This window comes from Coniosporium apollinis (assembly GCF_000281105.1).
Source record: "Coniosporium apollinis CBS 100218 chromosome Unknown supercont1.26, whole genome shotgun sequence".
Taxonomy (NCBI): domain Eukaryota; kingdom Fungi; phylum Ascomycota; class Dothideomycetes; genus Coniosporium; species Coniosporium apollinis.
In genome coordinates, this window is record NW_006913288.1 from 30,344 (window position 1) to 42,601 (window position 12,258).

A 12,258-nucleotide genomic window follows, 5' to 3' on the forward strand; every position below is an offset into this window, starting at 1 on the left:
TATCAATGACGCTTGGGAAATTACAGTTGTTGTAGATGCCGCCGAGACTGAAAGTGCACTCGATAAATGCCAGCTTGTCCTTAAATACCACTGACGATGCAAATTGGTGTGAGAACAGACACGTTACGAGCAACGGGGATGCTGCAGAACGGCACTAGCGGAACAATCTAGATCGTAGGAGGAGCCATGTGGTTGTAGTGACAAGATTTGTAGGTAGGTAGAGAGAATGCGCACCTTATGTAGTAAGGAGGTTCGTAGCGTTTTAGGGTACCTACAGCTTGAGTTCAATCTTGCCTTTTCGGGCCTGGCCTACCGAGTCGACGCCGAAGAGGCCCGCATTACATCAGAACACGATGATGAGGTAAAGTGATGGATGTTGATGAGCTTCTGGAGAATCGCGGTTTAACCCCTTCGACAATATGGTGACCTCGATGTCAACGGAGCGTGGCATAACCTTTGGCCAATGTGCACGATTGCGACTGACTTTACATTCGTAAAGACACTTCCCAGCACAGGATGGAGCAATAAAACCATTTCGGTATCCTCGTACTCATTATAGAATGCGGAACACGCTCTCGAGAGCGGATTCACGTAGAAAAACTGAGCACGCTCTCAGCAGTCCACTTATAGATGCTAGCTGTCATAACAGAAGGAAAGGCCTGGCTTACCCTTTCAAAATCGGACAGCGAATGCAGAATCCTGGGCCCTTCGGGATTTCTCCTTGACTGCCTGCGAGAACTCCTCGCCGCCATTGCCTGTCATCATCTCAAGCTTCCCAGTCTGGTCGTCAAAAAGGATGCAGGCGAAACAGGAACGTCCCTTGATGTCTCCGAGCATCTCGTCACGCTCCTCGCCAGGACGCATATCCGCGAGATTTTCCATCATGCGCCGGGTGTTTTTGACAAAGCCCCACATGTAGAAGACCTTGCCGTGCTGCTGATTCTGCTGGCGATGGAAAAGTGGGTGTTGCATCACTTCAGCAACCAAAGCGTCATTATCAGCCTTGGCAGCCTGCAGAGTTGCGTTTCGTTCCGGCATCTCGTTCGCTTTGGGTGATATTTCTGTTCTCCTGTGAACGGGCTTTTATCAACTTGCGGAGAGAGTTGGATATTTACCACAGTGCTGCTATAGCCCAGATTCAAAAGTGTGAGAAGAGCAAGACGTTCAGTGTCATGCAACAACCTGGAAGAAACGAGTGCAGGGCGAGTTCCCCGTTCGATATAATGCTTCTTGTAAGAGCACAGCAAGAGAACTCCTGGGCTACCTACAACGTCCGGCATTACAGCCTCTGCGGACCAGCAACTCTATATAGTATTCACTGCTGTGTATGAAACTGAGAGACACTCACCTATCTAGTTTTGCTTTGAAGGCCAATTATCGATGTAACGCCACAGGTTCATTGTGAAGCAAAAATGTTAATGATACAGCAGGTAAGACGAGCAATCCGAAGGGTGGGTCAGTCGCGTCGAGCAGTCAGCGTCCGGTCAACTGACGTCAGCGTCATTTACCGAAAACTTTTACTCGAGCACCCGTGCGCCGCCGCAATTCGCATTCCAAAGCGACAGTCAGATTGAACTGCAATCGATCCCATTCACGGAATTGTATAATTGAGCAGCGTCAGGGTGATACCTACACCGGTTACCTTGGGGACATTATGTAGATACCCTGGAATCTCCATGCTGTCAGTGAGTACAGCGCAAGGTAGGAGCGTTGGCTGCTATGATGCCGCATTACCGGTGGCGGACCTTCTCTGTTCGTAGCGGCCCTCTCGGCAATCATAGTTGTTGAAATAGTGGCCATCACCGGGTTTTCCCTTCCGTCACCTTCTCGACTCAAACATTGCTCTCTTAACTGTTGTATACACTCTCAGTCATTCCGTATACTGCTCGGACGGCTTCGTCATCATTACCACTGACCCTTCCGGGCTGCAATCTTATTACTTAGAAAGCGTCATTCTTTATTAGTCGGGTCCGAAAGAGTCGATTATTCTATCATGGCAGACATTGAAAGACCTGCAAATCCACGGTCGTTGACCTGGCGAACGCGCACAACGTCAACATCACGGCCGCGGAGACCCAGCACAACGCAACTGCAACGCATTTACTCGGCTCATCATCTGGATGACCAATCAGTCTATCATGAACATGGATACCACCACGGCAAGGATGAGGTTGAACCACCTGCACGCGAGCTGGATTCAAACGGGTCGGGCTCATCGTTAGAGGAAGAGAAGCAAGATGATCAGGACGCAGAAAACGCCGTAGATGAAGGAGGAGATCGGATCTCACGCGACCGAGACGTCGAAGCTGCTGCGGCCCAGTTGGAGAAACAGACGACTGCGAGATCACAAAAGGATCCGGATTTAGTCACGTGGGATGGACCAGACGATCCAGCTAATCCCAAGAATTGGTCGACGAAGCAGAAATGGGCCGCTACAGTCATCGTATCCTCGTTCACTTTTATCTCCCCGGTATCTTCTTCGATGGTTGCGCCCGCACTCACGACCATTGCGCAAGATCTTGGCATCACCCAGGAGGTGGAGGCCGCCCTCGTACTGTCGATATTCGTTCTGGCATACGCCATCGGCCCGTTGTTCCTAGGCCCGCTCTCCGAGATTTATGGCAGGGTACCAGTTCTACAGCTAGCGAACCTCTTCTTCCTATGCTGGAACCTTGGCTGCGGCTTCGCCCAGACAAAAGGCCAGATGCTAGCTTTCCGCTTTCTAAGCGGGCTCGGCGGCAGCGCTCCTCTAGCCATTGGTGGCGGTGTTCTCAGCGACTGTTGGAGACCCGAAGAGAGGGGCAAATCTATTAGCATCTACAGTCTGGCTCCACTCCTTGGTCCGGCGATCGGTCCGATTGCAGGAGGTTTCATCACCGAGAACACCACATGGCGCTGGGCGTTTTGGGCTGTCTCCATCGCGGACGCAGTCATCCAGGTTGCAGGCATCTTCTTCCTGCAGGAGACCTACGCTCCAAAACTGCTGAAGAACAAAGCCGACAAGCTGCGGAAAGAGACTGGCAACACCGCTCTACACACCGAGTTCGAATCACCAGACAAGACTCTCTCCAAAGTCATCCGGACCTCCCTTGTGCGGCCCTTCAAGCTCCTCGGCACCCAGCCAATCGTCCAAGTCCTCGCACTCTACATGGCCTATCTCTACGGCCTCATGTACCTCGTCCTCTCCACCTTCCCGAGCCTTTGGACAGGCCAGTACGGCCAAAGCATCGCCATGGGCGGGCTGAACTACATATCTCTCGGGCTGGGCTTCTTCCTCGGCACGCAAATCTGTGCGCCCATCAACGATCGCATCTACCGCAAGCTGAAGAAGCGGAACCAGGGCGTCGGAAAGCCCGAGTTCCGCGTGCCGCTGATGATACCGGGCAGCTTCCTCGTGCCCGTCGGCCTGTTCTGGTACGGCTGGTCTGCGCAGGCGCAAACCCACTGGATCATGCCGAACATCGGGGCCGCGATCTTTGCGGCGGGCACCATTATTGGGTTTCAGTGCATCCAGACGTACATTGTCGACTCGTACTCTAGGTTTGCGGCTTCGGCTGTTGGTGCGGCGACGGTGTTGAGGTCGTTGGCCGGGTTTGGCTTTCCGCTGTTTGCGCCTTACATGTATAGCGCTTTGGGTTATGGTTGGGGTAATTCGCTGCTAGGGTTCATCGCTATTGTGCTTGGGTTGCCGGCGCCGTTCTTGCTGTGGAAGTTTGGGCCGAAGTTGAGAGCGAGGAGTAAGTTTGCCGCGGGATAGGCCGGTGCTTGCGCGTAGTCCATGCATCCTTAGTCGGTTTTTCTTTGTGGTCAATAGCATTTTAGGGAGTCTGGGTAGCATAGCATTGGGATATTGCAAGGGGCTAGCGTGGTTTGGGTGTCTATCAGGATTATACCATCGTTAGTCGCGTCTAGAGTTGCGCAAAAAGCGTCAAGATAGATAGAGCAGAGCAACGTTCGTCAGCTTCTACAGCATTACAGACTGTCCAATCTACATCCAGACCTACGTGAGTGAGTCGCCTGGTTGATATCTATACACAAGCGATACTCTGCAGATGTAACGATAAGCAGCTGCAGGGCATTATCAGCTGCTAGCTGTGATGCAGTAATCCTATGTACAGATCGAGTGGTGCGACCGATCCTTTACCCAACTCCAGCCGGATGCCATGCTTTGAATGATAATGTCTAGTTCTTGTCCAGTGTGCCCCGCCAGTCCTTGATATGGTTGTTAATGACCCGAGCCGCTTGGTCGGGACTGAAGTTCCGTCCTATCGCCTCGACAAAGTCGCCTTCTGGATCTGCATGAAGACGTGAGCCCTTACTCTCCACGATCGGACCGGGCGGTGGCCAGCTCGGATGATTAACACCAGGTGTTCCGGACGTTCGGAGCTTACCCATGAGATAAAAGTAAATGCTGTGATCCACCAGATAGTCCTGCCCCGGCTTTACATCCGCCGGCGTGGAGAAGTACACCCTGTACGCCTTGCACACGCTCTTGATATCCTCCCATGTCCCGGTCAGGCCTATTATGTCCGGGTGAAACTCGCGTAGGTAGCGCTTCAGCACCTCAGGCGTATCGCGCGCTGGGTCGCAGGTAATAAAAATCGGCCGCATGACGTTGCCGGATGTTTCTTTGACCTTGTCGATCATGATGGCCATTTTGTCGAGCTCTTCGGGGCAGATGTCGGGACAGTGCGTGAAGCCGAAGTAGACCTGCGGCGCCGGGACATTATATTAGCCTCCTGTGCTCGCCTTCTCCCACCAGACTGTGCATCCCCCAGCAGCTAGTGACTCACAACCACATCTCCCTTCTCGTGTCCCTGTGTAGACGAGAATCAACGTACCAGCGCATATTTCCCCCTCAACCGCTCATCCGCAAAAGGCCTCCCATCCTGATCCACAAGCTTAAAGCTCCCCCCAACCTTCGGCTTCCCAATCCCCTTCGTCGCCTCTGCGATCCGCTTCCGCTCCATACGCGCCTTCTCATATCTGAAGTAGACTATCAGGCCTGCGCCGGAAAGCAGGAAGAGTACGCCAGCTGCCCAAGAGAAGGGCCCGCTGCGATACCGCGACTCGGCCTGTTCCACTGTCTTGTATTTCTGCGAGCGGGCGGTGGAGGAGAAGTGGCGGTCGCGGAGGTGGAGGTGCTGCGGTCGCGGTGCTGGGGGCAGGGTGCGCTGTGAGAGCGGCTGGGGGCTTGCGGAGTGGGGACATGGTGATGGTGCGGATTTAGACTGGAAGGCTCGAGAGGCGATGCGGGTGGTGGGTAGCTCGTTGCGGAGCGTCCGGACAACGCTGGCTGTGGCCCAGCGCACTGATGCGGTGCGTGACATGTCAAGTGTTGCGTTTTGGAGATTCGTGGATGTTATAGTAAGAGCCCAGCTGTAGCTTTCAACAATGATCGCCTCTGAGCATTTCGAACTCGAAAGTTTGAAAGCACGGACCATGACTCATTGGATCATTAGAGTTGTAGCTAATCTTTGCGACCGCGAGGCAGTTCAATGCATGATGGGTGGAATTGCGACTCGCAGGTACTCAGGTACGGGCAATAGGAAGCAGCGCTGGGAGGAGATTTGTTGCTTGTTGTGAAGTGTTTGCATCGCAAGCCATAGTACTTCGCTGGCATTTAGACGCGTTGAATGCTGCGGTCTCTACATAGTTGCCTATGTGTATACAGCACATGGGGATCAATCTGCACCTCAAGGGGCGGCTGTGGTGCCTTGCCATACCTACCTTAGCTACCTAACCTACCTACCGACTACGGAGATCGCTGCAATACAAAATAAGGATCGTTGTTTTTTGAGCCCCTAGAAGTCATCACGTGAGAGCGTGTTTCACTTTCGGCGCGCCAAGAGGCTTTCCTTTGTGAAGCTCACCACAACCACAACCACCCATTCTTCCTTTCTCATGTAGCCCAACCCATGATCCGTTGCCTCCTGTCAAAAAATATGGATACAACGGAGTCGCCGTGTTCAAACCCTTCGGCTGGGTACTTCGTAAGCATCCCCAATCTACACCACGCCACCCCACAACTGACCTCCATCAAGTCAGTGTTGCCTGACGAACTATGCCACTTGATTTTCGACCTGTTGGACTCCCGCTCTTTATGCGTGGCGGCTACTATCTCTCGCTGGACGCATAACTTTGCCGTGCCCCTAATATGGCGGTCCGTTGAGCTTGTAGACAGGCGGCACGAATATGTGGACGATGAAGATGAGAGCAAAACCCTTACCGATGACCATGACGACAAACCAATCATTGAGAGACTGGTTGTTCTAGCAAGGTATGCATTCAAAGACACCTCAGGCGATCGAGTCATTGAAAAGCTCAGCTGCTGAACACCTCTTGGTATCTATCGCATGGAATTGGTCAAGCTGCGCTACGATTGATAGAACCATGAGTCCAGTTCGACCATGAATCTGGTGTCGAGCAAGCTGGATCAGAGATGCGTCAACGGCCTTTTCGAGTGGTTTTCGCGTATACAAAACTTCCACTAACAACTAGCAGAAATCCATGGATAGCTTCGCATGTTCAGATGGTAACACACCGATGCCAGTTACCTACACCGGACATCTTCGAGGAGCTCCCCCGTATCTCATTCAAGAATGAAACCCTATCTCAGGATGTTCGTACCATGAAGCTTCTACAACTGGCTATCAACAATCTGGTCAACGTTCGCACTTTAAGGATCATCCAGGGACACTGGAACCTTACTCGTGGGCTTTTGTACGGCTTCTTCCATCGCCACCGTATCAGTACCACGCCCGTGCGAAGGCTTTGGCTGGAGAACTGCTCCATTGAAGGAATGGAACTGGACTTCCAAGATCAGCTGCGAACGGAGGGCTTGGAGAGCGTCCGGTTTCGACGCATGCACATTGCTCAACATCCAAGAAGACGTAAGGAAGTGTACGCCCTTGCTCGCGGCGGTGACATGACGAGGCTCGACGATAGCAGAAGCGGATTCTACCAAACTACAATCCGGTTTGAGAAGGTGTTCGATTCTACCGAAGGAGAGCCAGGCATCCCTTCCGGAGCACTAGCTTTCGATGACGAAGCCCACAGGGCATGCAAAAGCCGTGATGTTCTTGGAGGTCAATCATGCCGAGAGCATCCATTGCTCCCCGAGTTCACGATGGACCCGATCGGGTTGATGAGCGGGATGCTATTGAACGCCTCTGGTACACTCACCTCGCTCAACTTGGACTGGGTTCTTGTGTGCGACACTCCGATTGATGATAGCTCAGAGCTAGAGCCCGACGGTGGAATGACTTTAAGATACCGGATTTTACACATGCTAGCAGATCTTCGATTCCCGAACCTACGCTCATTCCAGCTACGGAATGCGGTCATGGTCGAAACCGCGCCTGCATGGGGCCACTATCTGCTAGACACTGAGCCTTTGCTATCTTTCATCGAAGCTCATTCCACACTCCAATGTTTGGCTTGGCCAATAAATCGCTTCTTCTCCCATCAAAAGCCAAGCGAGTCAATAGCACAACGCGCTCGCAACGTCATAGACAGTCTGTCGAGCAACTTGTTGGAGCTTCGCGTAGACTCAGACTACTTCCGACATGGCGAACCTCTCACCGATGTTGCAGGTGACCAACCAGCTGTCGCAAAGCGTACTCGCCGTCGACGCTTCATTTCCGAGTTCGCAGCCCAGATGACTAATGTACAGCGTCTCAAATTGGAAGGCGGCATTCCACGCGACGAAAAGCGCGAGACGATCCGCGCCATGCATCGATGCCCTTTGTCGAAAATCGTCATGATAGGTGTCTCATGTCCGTACGGCAATGTGAATCCTCCTACGCACTGGCAGCCTGTTGAGGGGAACGAGCATGAGTCGGCAATCCGCGCCTTCGCATCTGCAAAGCTCATCACTCCCGAAGCGGGCTGGAAGTTTACGCCAGAGTACGGCTGGGAATACGGACCACCGATGCTGTACCATGTGGCCACTCATTTTGCACAGACGATCAGAGAACTCAGGCTTTGCGGTTACGATGGCGCTCCCGTGCTCTATGATCCGAAGCCGCTACAGAACCCGCTGCTGGAGAACCTCAGGCATTTCGTCAACCTGGAAAGGTTGGTGCTTTCTTTCGACCTGGATACATGGTTCGACAACGAGTGGCGCGACGAAGAGATCGTGGCGTATTGGCTTGATGCTCGCGACTCAAGTCGCAAAGCGCTCGCCGTCGTCCCTTCCGAGGATCAAGAAGAGGGTTCTTGGACCAAGCTTTTGAGGGAGAGATTTGCACCACAAGCATTAGCAAACCAGGTAGCGGAGCAGCTGGGACTGCTGCTGCCGGAGCCGGCGAAGAAGAGGGGCATGAAGATCAGGGCGAGCTTCAGCCTTGGCGACGAGAGTGTTGATATCTGGGACCTGGACATCAGGGTTCAGATGGATGCAGTGGGTGAGAAGCTTCTGGTGAAAGAGTTAGTGGGGCCCAGGGAGGAGGGCGAGAAGGAAAGGCGGGAGGCGAAGCTTGAGAATCGGAGTTGGTTCTAGAAACTAGGATCCTAGCACGTCAGGCAGGAAAAAGGTCTTATCGTGACAACTGTCCAGCGCTCGTTCGCCGTCAGCTTCACAACGCAATCTATGATTAGCCGCTGTAGTAAATCTTATGCGTGGGCGATAGAACGACTAGCCTTCGGTTAGCTATTCCGACCTTGTTGTGTAGCGTTACATTGATCGTAAGGAAGCGTAATCGTTGATCAGGTCCTAAATCTCTAGATTCGCGGTGAGGCCGTGAGGATTTTTTCTGCCGGACGTGCCGAGCAGCTTTGTTGTATTGCGACATGGCTCCGCTATGGGGAACTGGGTTGACCATTTCGATCCCAGGCAAACCGCTGAGAATCGGCTCGAGCAGCTGGCCAAGGCTACACGTTAGGTAGGAAGTTCCCGCTTTTTCATTCCCCAGCGCCACGACCAGAAGAATGTTCCCCTGCCAACAACCGCACCGATTCCAATTGAATTCGCCCCGGAGCCTGCCTTAGTAACTCCGTCGCAAACGCCAGCAACACCGACCAGCCGTGCCCAAAGCCCTTATCAAACGACCTGTGAGTCCTTCCTATCCTGCACGCCTTCCTCGTCATCCTTCTTTTTATCCTTGTCCTCCAACTGAACCTCAAGATCCATCTCGGGGGTACGTGTACTAGCCCGCTCAGTCACCAATCCTCCTAATCCGGCCATCTCGGCCATACTCTTGGGAACCAAGGTCCCCGCGATCATGACCTTCTCCGGCGATTCCGGCTTCCCCCAACTGCCCAATGCAGGCTCCGCTTCGTCGGCAGTTGCATAGTCAAAGGCATCGTCAGAGGCTGGAAAAGCGCCCAGGACACCGACCCCATCAGCCAAAACGGTGGATGATGCCGCGTCAGTCCCGGGCCCCTGCTGTGAATCATGCGGCAGTACCGGTTCCGACTCATCCTCCACAGGCTCCACCGGTTCCACGGTCTCGGGCTCCGGCGGCGCGACATACAGCTCGAACTCTGGGTTCTTGTAGCCGAAGGCATCGCGCGCGACTTCCTCGAACCAGTCCAGGACGTGCGTCTGGATGGCCGGGAAGATTTGTTCGGCGAAGAGCCATTCGCCGGTTGAGAAGGTTGGGTAGTACACCGTCTCGTCCATGCCGTTTGAGAGTTCTGAGATTGTGTATGAGGGCTGGGGGGTGGATGGGTTGGACTGCGTGAGGGAGTCAGCGGTTGTTGCGAAGACACGAAGAACGACGTGCTCTGTAGGCACTTACCCCCTCTGGCAGAGCGATGGGCGCGTTGAGAGGCGCGTCGGAGCCCATCCATGCGCGGCAGCGACGACGGAGGAAACACCTCAGTTCTGGGTTGTCGATGTTTTCAGCAACACCGTAGCTCTGAGTGATTGCCATTGCGGTTATGAGACGGCTGTACTTTGGCCCTGGGATAGCATGTGTCAGCTTCACTACATCGTACTGAGCGCACGTGACCCATGCGTCTCCTCAGACTCGTGGGTAGGAAGGTAGCCTGCAATCTCACGGAGTCCTCTTACATTCTTCGTCCAGCAGCTGGAGCATATGCCTCGCGCCACTGTTCAGAGCCACCACATAGATCTCCGCCTTTGGCGAAACCCAGTTACTGTCAGTGGAGATCCGATCGAAAACCCACTTGATATGCTGCAGTGCGTTTCGGTGGCCGGGGACCGTGTTCCAATCCTCGTCGACCGGACTCATTGGGTGCAGCGCTGACTTGCGTGGTCGGTCGTGCCAGGTGATAGTGTTCATGGCCCTGTTTTCCTTGGGAGAATAGCGCAGCTGGCCCGAGTTCAGCACGATGAGACCTGGTGCATCGGGGTAGTGGATCTTCTTGAGGTCTTTCGCAACCTGAGTTGCCTCGTTGCAGTCGCTTGGCACTTCCGCTGTCGGGGTATCGTCACTATCGGAGCTGGACTCTTGCCCAACCGGCCAGGAACAGTTCACTGGATTAGAGAACCGCCTGTTCAGCTCCTTGACAATGCCTAGGACAGATCCGCCGTCGAGACCGGGCTCACCGCCAATATCACGCCAGGCGAAGACACCGAGATCTTGACTATCTTCATTGACGACGACTATAACCCGTTTGCATCGGCGGAGGACTTGAGGAGGTGTGGTGAGTATGGGGACGTGAGCCTCCTTTGGCTTCCGAGTTTGAAGTTGCGGCAGATACCAAACCTGCATGCCCTCCTTGATCATGCGCTTCTTCAGCTCTTTTCGGATTGCGCCGTTCACCGCTTCCTTGCGGACTTCGTTAAACCGTTCGTTGTCCGTTGCCCTAAACACGAAGAATTCCTTTGGCTTGTTGACTTGCCGAATGGTGCCGTCGTCGGCGATAAAGTGTCTGTAGTACGCTTGTGAGTTCTCAGAAATGGATTGGTATTACAGTGACAAACCCTGTCTCTTTCAGAGCATCCTGGAAGATCGGGTCCTTAGGTAAAGAGCCCGGCTGACGTCGAAACATCTTTGCGGCACAGCTTGCAGTTTGGGGAGGACGTGTGGTTGATAGTCTGATATATGAGAGTTAACGGAGCTCCAAAGGAGATCTTGACCTGTCAGCGCTCTGCAGACGAGGCTCAGATCCCGTGAAATAAAGTGTCTCGCTCGTATTGAATTTCTACAGATTTGACTTACTTCCTCGAAAAAATTGGGATGATGCAAGGTTTAGAGTTTGGTGAAGACAGAGAGTTGTAGGTGGTCAGGATGTTGCCCAAACAGAAGCTGCGTTTGACCGTGACACGGACACTGCAGCAAGATCCCGCCGTCCAATATTGCGACTCATCGACCGGTCAATTTGAAAATCGCCAACTCATTAAGGACGTACTCAGAACGCCAACGGAGGCCCTGAAAGCCCTTGAAATGTTGATGAAGAGCTTCAGAAACTACAAATCCTGAACGCTGATAATTCCGCCACGGCGAGGAATATTACAGCCGCTAGGCTGTGACGAGAATGATAGAGCTCAAATACGCTTACTCCTATGGAGTCTCGTATCAGAAGTTATTTCCATTGACTTTTACGCAAAGCCTACAGGCCCAAACACAGCCAGCGCTATCTCGCCGTGCCACCAGCCTAACGCCTTGTAATGCATTTTCATCGCCAGATGCCCTCCAAATATGTACATATCCTACATCTCCAGCGCTCCAGACTACCAGCTCGCTTTCTTGACACCTGGGAGATTGCCAGCGAGAGCGTTCATTCTGAATTGGAACTGTAATACCGCGTCCGTCAGCCATCTTGAGAGCTCCAACCTCGGATCAAACCCGCTTACCCTTGCTAATCTAAAGTCCCTGAAGACGCCCCTGCCCTTCCCACCCATTATACACCGGTTCTTGATCTGAGTGCCCCGAGTGTAGCAGTGCATCTGGGACAGTTGTAGCTGCGCTTGGGCGCGCGTTCGTTGGGGAAGAGTCGTGTTGCGGATGATGTACCGGAGTGCTTGTCTGCGAAGGGAAACACGTCAGATCCTGAGAATAGAGGTGATGGTAAAGGATAGGCGGCTGTACCTTTCGGGCTCATGCTCGGCGAAGACCTTGCGCTTGGTGTGGTCTCGAATGACTCGAATGTTGATGAAGCAGCCCAGGTCGAGCTTCTTCGCTCGGAACTGTGACATCGTGGTTATACTCTCGTAGCGGCACGGAGGCGATGCGATGTTGTGATGCTGTACTAGCTCAACCCTTCCAATACAGGCTGGATTGCTTCATCCTGGGTCTTGGCAGATGGATGGTTCTGACTAAGCAGCCTGTCAAATCACGTGCATTA

The 12,258-nt window shown here is 53.4% G+C and overlaps 6 protein-coding genes across 6 annotated transcripts; 2 read left to right on the forward strand and 4 right to left on the reverse strand.

Annotated features, from left to right (window-relative positions):
- Nucleotides 1-672: 672 nt before the first annotated feature.
- On the reverse strand, nt 673-1,038 carry W97_05593 (uncharacterized protein; the record flags this gene model as incomplete). The annotated part of the gene is made up of 1 exon (XM_007783327.1): nt 673-1,038. One exon carries the CDS (start codon nt 1,036-1,038, stop codon nt 673-675), a length of 366 nt encoding a protein of 121 aa, XP_007781517.1.
- Nucleotides 1,039-1,993: 955 nt separating this feature from the next.
- Nucleotides 1,994-3,757, forward strand: W97_05594 (uncharacterized protein; the record flags this gene model as incomplete). The annotated part of the gene is made up of 1 exon (XM_007783328.1): nt 1,994-3,757. One exon carries the CDS (start codon nt 1,994-1,996, stop codon nt 3,755-3,757), a length of 1,764 nt encoding a protein of 587 aa, XP_007781518.1.
- A 425-nt stretch (nt 3,758-4,182) lies between these two features.
- Nucleotides 4,183-5,330, reverse strand: W97_05595 (uncharacterized protein; the record flags this gene model as incomplete). Its single annotated transcript, XM_007783329.1, has 2 exons — nt 4,183-4,710; nt 4,842-5,330. The coding sequence occupies 2 exons, from the start codon at nt 5,328-5,330 to the stop codon at nt 4,183-4,185; spliced, it is 1,017 nt and encodes a 338-aa protein (XP_007781519.1).
- A 1,202-nt stretch (nt 5,331-6,532) lies between these two features.
- Nucleotides 6,533-8,503, forward strand: W97_05596 (uncharacterized protein; the record flags this gene model as incomplete). Its single annotated transcript, XM_007783330.1, has 1 exon — nt 6,533-8,503. One exon carries the CDS (start codon nt 6,533-6,535, stop codon nt 8,501-8,503), a length of 1,971 nt encoding a protein of 656 aa, XP_007781520.1.
- A 540-nt stretch (nt 8,504-9,043) lies between these two features.
- Nucleotides 9,044-10,962, reverse strand: W97_05597 (uncharacterized protein; the record flags this gene model as incomplete). The annotated part of the gene is made up of 4 exons (XM_007783331.1): nt 9,044-9,679; nt 9,744-9,907; nt 10,019-10,842; nt 10,895-10,962. The coding sequence occupies 4 exons, from the start codon at nt 10,960-10,962 to the stop codon at nt 9,044-9,046; spliced, it is 1,692 nt and encodes a 563-aa protein (XP_007781521.1).
- A 682-nt stretch (nt 10,963-11,644) lies between these two features.
- Nucleotides 11,645-12,109, reverse strand: W97_05598 (uncharacterized protein; the record flags this gene model as incomplete). Its single annotated transcript, XM_007783332.1, has 3 exons — nt 11,645-11,707; nt 11,768-11,939; nt 12,003-12,109. The coding sequence occupies 3 exons, from the start codon at nt 12,107-12,109 to the stop codon at nt 11,645-11,647; spliced, it is 342 nt and encodes a 113-aa protein (XP_007781522.1).
- Nucleotides 12,110-12,258: the final 149 nt, after the last annotated feature.